Raw genomic sequence first — 6,876 nt, forward strand, 5'->3', positions numbered from 1 at the left:
ATTGTTCTTCCGGAAATGTCATTGAGTGAGGGTGTGTTTCCGGAAGACGTGGCTCTTGCTGCAGTGGCAGCTAGGAGCCTCTATGTTGGCAACTGCCAATATTTTACTTCTCTTTTACACTCACTGGTCAAGTTAGTGCCAAGATGATTTCCTTAACGGACTCGCAAAGTAAGGCTTTCTATTGATGATCATCCAAATCTTTTTTGTACAAACCCGGTTTATTCAGCCTAATAGCTAGTTTTTAGCATACGAGGCTAGCAATGCTAGCTTTATTTTTTATTTTGCAGCCATGCCTGCGTACTACTTTTGTGACTTTGTTTCGTGCAACAGCGTTGGGAAAATGCCGAATAAAATAGAATACAAATGAAGTACAAATCACATCATCATCGTTTGCCTTACAAACAAGTGATTTGTAGGTCTTCTGTTTATTTGCATAGCCCTCAGTCACAAAGGAGTCTTAAAAACTATTTGTATCCTAATAATAGAGACTATAATGATGTAGGACAATTATTAGATAGCATAGTTGTGGTTCTTATTATAAAATATGTATTCCCGTGTTTTTCAGGAACACATATGATACTAGTATAACATATTACTATAGTATGCATACATTTCTCTGATGTATTCTTTTATGGAGTATTTTTCCCCATTTCTAAAATGCTGTTGTACCAGTGGAGTATGCTTGAGTTCCAGTTTAGCTGGTCTGAGCATGCATTTGAACCTTCATTTTATGTAAGATAGCTGTATTTAAACTGCAGTCTGAAATAAATTGCATGCAAATGCTGAGAAACACAATGCAAATACGCTCTATGTAATGTTAGTATAAGACTGAGTGTTTTTATCTCCTTGCAAAAAATAATAACAAAAACAAGTCAAATATTAATAAAGTCATAAAAGGCCTTCAAGTTGTTTGAGCAAATCTAAATAATTGTTCACCTTCAGGCCATTTAATTTGTATTGTATCAATTATTGTGATGACGAAAAATTGAACAACAGTTTGTAATTGATTTCCAACTTGTACTTCTCCAAAATATGTCCCAGAAATGAAATAATGTAAAGTAAATTCATTTGTTCCTGGCTCAATGTATTGTCATTATAAAACCATTATAAACTCTGTATATAATGATTAAAGACAATAATATACATTATTGTATCAGAAGTCATTCAGCGTATGGTATAATTAAACAAAACTAAAAGTAAAGTAATACTTACTACTTCGTACTCACCTTTTTAAAGGAACCTGACAGACGTGACAAAGAGGGAACACTTCTTTGCCATCACTAGTGCTTTTAAACAAATACTGTAAACAACACGCTCACATCCAAAAATAGCCAAAGATAAAGCAATGCACATGTAGAGTTAATCCTTTCAATACAAGTTTTGTGTAACAACACACGTAGTGATGTTTTGGACTCCAAAATGTTTGATTTGTGAGGCACCAAAATGTAGTCTTTTGGGTATGTTCAATTTTGGAGCTTCCACTGCATATATTATGAGTTAACATATAAAGGAATATTATTCAATATTGCTTTAGGGCCTTCTTAGTCATTTATCTCTCTGAAATGCGACTGCATTTTATGCAGCAGCTTCCTTGTTCAATTCATTACATTGTAAACATCATCTCAGACAAGCCCCTGTGAGCAAGTCAGCTGTCACAGTTACGAGGTAGTGAGGGTGTGCGCAACAGCATTTGTTTTTTTTTTCTCTCTGTCAAGAAAACTGTTGATGGGACATGTGTGTGTGCCCAACAGAAATCGGAATGGGGTTAACAGGCTTCGGCGTGTTTTTCCTCTTCTTTGGGATGATCCTGTTCTTTGACAAAGCACTCCTGGCAATTGGGAACGTGAGTGTGTATCTTCCTTTGCATGAGTGTACTCAATGTCTTTTGCCATTTTACATTCACTTATTTATATGCTGTGGACGCATAAATTGTCTAACCAGGCACCCAGATGTTTCTTTCTTCAAATGTTCTATTTGGTTTCATCTTCTAATACTGCACCATGTGTTTGTTTTTTTGTCCACTAGATCCTGTTTGTTGCTGGACTCGCCTTTGTTATTGGCCTGGAGAGGACTTTCCGATTCTTTTTCCAAAAGCACAAAATTAAAGCCACCAGTTTCTTCCTAGGAGGTGTGTTTGTGGTGCTAATTGGCTGGCCCATAATTGGCGTTGTGCTGGAGGTATATGGATTTTTCCTCTTGTTCAGGTAAGAGGACAGTGAAACAGTGAAAGTTGTACTTTGAACACACAAAAAGTGGCACAATTTAGACTTCCAAAACCAAAAGTTTGTGATCAAAACATGCCATGCATGACAACAGCAAATCTATTGAAAAACCATACAGATATTTGGATGTGTATGGATTTGACAGGTTTTCACATGACGTTTTGCAATAGTGAATAATGAACACCGATGTGTCTGTTTTCATCTTTCCATTTCGGTCACTGTTCTAGGGGCTTCTTCCCTGTTGTAATAGGCTTCATCAGAAGGATACCTGTCCTTGGATCCATCTTAAACTTGCCCTTCATCAGTGCAGTAAGTGTTTTCCAAATGCATCAATCTTGTTTTGGTTGCCTTTGAGTTGATCAGCCTGCTCAAACACCTCAAGCACTATACTGTACCCCAGAGAGCATTTTTTTTGTGGCCATACTAGAATGAATTTAAATTGCTCATCCGCTACAGTAGGTGGTGGTAGCGCTCTCATTGTCAGAGATTGTGCAAGAAGTATTAGCTCCTCTGCAGAGGTTTACAATTTTATAGATATATCATGCTAAATATGATTATCGCAAAATATTTTTCCCAGGGCTAGCAAAAACATAATTGAGAAGCACTGCATTAACCACACTGAAAACGGAGGAGTGTGTTAAAAAGGGCATTAAAGAATACCTGGGTAAATGTGTGCTTTAGTCTGTGGTCATTAAGATGCATTATTCGCTGTGTAATTTCAGCAGATGCAATAAGTATCAGTAACTTAATTTCATGACGATGCCCCAGGACTAGTGTGTATGGGGGGGAAATCCATTTGGATGACTGTTTCTGTCCTTTTGTGTTTCAAAGCCTTCGTAGGACAATCAGCAGTCGTGGTCAGTTACTGCCGATTTTGCTTGCTTGCATGTAATGCAAAAATCAGAAGTTGATGCAAAACATACCCTTGTTAAAATGTCAGTGAAATGTTATCAGTCATTTATTTCTGGAATCTTTCCATCTATAATGGAAAAATGCTGAACTTTATTTGAGATTAATCAGAGTCACTTTAGAGTGGAGACCTCAAATCCAAAATGTTCTTTGCAATAATATGTTGTTTTCAACTCAACTTTATTTATAAAGCACTTTAAAACAACCATCGCTACATACAAAGTGAAAAGTCAGTCTTATGTTCCCCCACTAGTCTAAACACGGTATTATGCTGAATAGGGGTGTTAAAAAAATCGATTCGGCAATTTATCGCGATATTATAGTGCGCAATTCTCACAACGATTCAATATGTTTAAACGTCCATTTTTTATGGCAATATTTAACAAAACGTCTTACTTAGGGTTAGGTTTCACCCTTTAAGCATGGAAGAATGGTATATTAATTGAACATTAAGCCTTAATATTTTATTTCATTGCTGTTAAATACAGTGGCTAGGTTATAAGCCTGAAGTTTCAGATAAATAAATAAATACAACTAAATAAAACTTCATACAAATCTTACAGTGTACATGTACAAGTTTACTGATTAGTAAAAATCCGCAATAATTGATTTATATATTTGTATTGGGATTAATTTGCATCGAATCGAACCGTGACCTATGAATCGTGATACAGATCGAATCGCCAGTTACTACGCAATTCACACCCCTAATGCTGAATGTTGGGTTGGTGGAATAAGAATCAAGCAGATAAATCCATCCATTTTCAAGTTGTACACTTACATTTTACACCAGGGTAGTGATTGTGCATTTATGAATTTGGATCAGTTGACCAGTAATAAGGCAAATTAAATAGGGTATTTTTAAGGCATTTCATTCTTTCACGTTACAGGTTAAAAACTAAAACAAATCTTGTGATGAATGTAGCTTGTGATGAATCTGCAGACACGAAACGCATTATCTACTGGAGTAATGTTGCCCTACAGGCCACATCTTAAATTGGAAGCCAGTTGAAACGTAACGTGGCACTGGCGGCAGCTTTCGCATCACGCTAAATACATATTCATGTATTGTGTCGTTCGCTCCATTCATGGCGCCTTGGGCGCAAATGCGGCAATTTACCCCACGCCAGCTGTGGTCCGGCCTGGACCAGGTTGAGTAGACGTGAGGCGGGAGCGGCGACGGCCTCGCCACCACCCGCTCGCCGCCATCACCCGATCGCCGCAAGCACCACTGCCAGTCGTCCCGCAGCTTCGGGCAAGCCTGGCTCCCGCGAGTCGGCCGCTCCTTCGGCCTCGTTTGCCGGAGGCACTCGCTCTCTCCGGTAATGATCCTTCTGCAGGTTAATCTACGGAAACCTTGTTCGTCGTCGTCGCCATTTCTGTGCGCCCCTTCGATTTGTCTTTAATTGCTTCATTACCACTGCTTCAATTAAATAAGTAACATCCGCTTCTTCTTCCTTCCCTTGCGTTGGTGCCGTAAGTGGCTAAATTAAAAGTAGCCGTGCATCCGCTACGCTAAAGCCTTAAATAAACGAGTACTCGAAGCAGGAAAAAGCCCTCTGATTTTTCGTACTCGATGTACCTGTGACGGTCAATAAATGCAAAATAATGATTTCAGCCTTTAGTTCCTGACCGAAAAACGGCCACAAGAGCAGGGACCGATACCAGGAAATATGTCTGGTATTGGCCCGATACGGATACCTGGTATCGGTACTCTCCCAACCCTAGTTGTTATGTATATATACTGTATCTACAGTATAGTTAACTTTAAATGCACACACCACAGGGCATACAGACAACTATGACAACAGACTATATTCCAATGTCTAAAATGGTGGCCTTTTCTTTAAGTGACCAGAGACTGAAAGACAAACATTCACCTGCTAAAAATATGTAAGGTGGAACACAATCCATACTGGAAAGCTGGTTGATAACGATTTCACAAACATTTTCCCACAGGAAATAATCCCAAATAAACTGTTTCCGTTACTAATCCCTTTAATTTCAGTAGCAAATTTTCAGTAACATACACGTGTAAGGAGATAATAATGTAAAAACAATAAACCACTGTAAAGCAACAGATCATTTGTGCATTAACGGTGACAGCAAGATACGACACGTATCATGATGCGGAAGTCTTTGTGTTTTAAAATACCCTGTTTTGAGGCTAGTATAATAACTATGGCACACAAGAAAAGTACAGATTTAATCAAATAAATGTCTATTCTGATTGTTCTGTTCCCCTGTGGCGTGTCCCCTGAATCTTTTTTGGTACTTACATGTTCAGCTGTGGGTAAAAAAAACTGAAAGTTAATACCTTTGTGTTCTTTCTCTTTTCAGTATGTGGACAAAGCGAGCGAGAGCAACAACATGGTGTAACCCATCGTGACATCTTGTTTGCAAACAAGTCAACATTTGAGTTGAGCAGGTTGAACAAAGCAACGCAATCTGCCAATGGAAAAGATTTGCAGTTGCTCAGGTTATCCATTCAGCAACATCACCCACCTGCAGGCGGGAGAAGAAAGAGAAAGACTGCTTCTGTTGTGCCTGTCATCACTGCCCATCAATAGGTCATCCCAATTGTTTAGTCTCACATGAAAGTGGAGAATTGAAGGCATCCCAAAGGCATTACAGGATATGTGATGACCTTCTACAAGAACCAATAGTGGACAGTTTTTGCCATATTGTCCTTTTTGTGCCTCTGCTTTAAGTTCTACAAAGATGCAGCCTTTTATCTGAGCTGTTAGTCTGGGACACTGTTTGTTTTTGTCCCGCAGCTATTAGCACAGCTAACCCCTATGATATCAAACATCGCCAGGCTTGTCATTTATACTTTAGGGATTTGTATTTACCAGTTAAGCAATCATGAGGAGATCTGTAAAGTAAGGCAAGTTGCATGCATCTTGACATGTGACATCTTGTACATTGCAGTAGGAGAGGATGTTTGATTCAATTTTGAAACAAGTTCTGTCATTTTGCATATTTAAGCACATCCGCAAAATATATCATAAGGAGGTAACTTTTGTCTTGCTCCAATGTTTAGTTGTTCAAGTTACCTACTTGTAAAGTAAACCATGTGCATAGCCAACAACCAGAGAAGAAAAGGCTTTGTCGTCAAATACAAACTCTTGTAAATTTTTAGTCCTTTCTGTTCATGTTTGGCAAGGTTGATTCCTTCATATCAGTGGCTGGTATTTACTACACACTTTCCCCATTAATGAACTGTACAAATTGTGTCTACAGTATTTTGTATAAATATTTGTCACTAAAGAAGGAAAATTGTCTGGAATCTTGATTTCTTAAGTAAAACAACCTAATAATTTGACTTGCTGGACTTTTGTGGAACACAATCACTTTTGATGCTATTTTACTTTTTGGTATATTTTCAATTTGAATTAATTTGTTTCAAAATCAAACATTATCATATTTTATTGCCTCTGCAGGGATTTTTTTAATTATCATTAAATAATTTTTTGCCAAACAATTTTAATAAGTTAAACAAATTGGACTTCATTTTTCTTTTTTCTTTTTTAATAAAGAGCTCTTGTTCATTCGGTAATGTCATCATCATTGCTCTCCTTTTCTTTTCTTTTCTTTTTTTTTTTTTTGTATGTGGGTGAGTGTGTACGTGCGTACGAGTGTGTGTATTCGTTAGTTCACCAAAAACCTATTAAAAAAATCCCATACCGTTCACCTAAACCGAACACCGCTGTCAGGAGACCCGAGGAAGGACCAAAGAAAACAA

General features: G+C 37.9%; 1 protein-coding gene across 2 annotated transcripts; it reads left to right on the forward strand.

Annotated features, from left to right (window-relative positions):
* The first annotated feature begins 19 nt into the window (after positions 1-19).
* golt1ba (golgi transport 1Ba) lies at positions 20-6,684 on the forward strand. 2 transcript variants are annotated; one of them, XM_086060338.1, is made up of 6 exons: positions 20-168; positions 1,752-1,843; positions 2,026-2,204; positions 2,450-2,531; positions 3,054-3,079; positions 5,472-6,684. In XM_086060338.1, exons 1-5 carry the CDS (start codon positions 144-146, stop codon positions 3,060-3,062), a joined length of 387 nt encoding a protein of 128 aa, XP_085916464.1. In that variant the 5' UTR covers positions 20-143; the 3' UTR covers positions 3,063-3,079; positions 5,472-6,684. The 2 variants fall into 2 exon arrangements, with proteins under 2 accessions (XP_085916464.1, XP_085916463.1); XM_086060337.1 differs by lacking the exon at positions 3,054-3,079.
* Positions 6,685-6,876: the final 192 nt, after the last annotated feature.

The sequence above is a fragment of the Leptonotus elevatus genome, chromosome 17 (genome assembly GCF_054856555.1).
Source record: "Leptonotus elevatus isolate MCC_2025b chromosome 17, RoL_Lele_1.0, whole genome shotgun sequence".
NCBI lineage: Eukaryota > Metazoa > Chordata > Actinopteri > Syngnathiformes > Syngnathidae > Leptonotus > Leptonotus elevatus.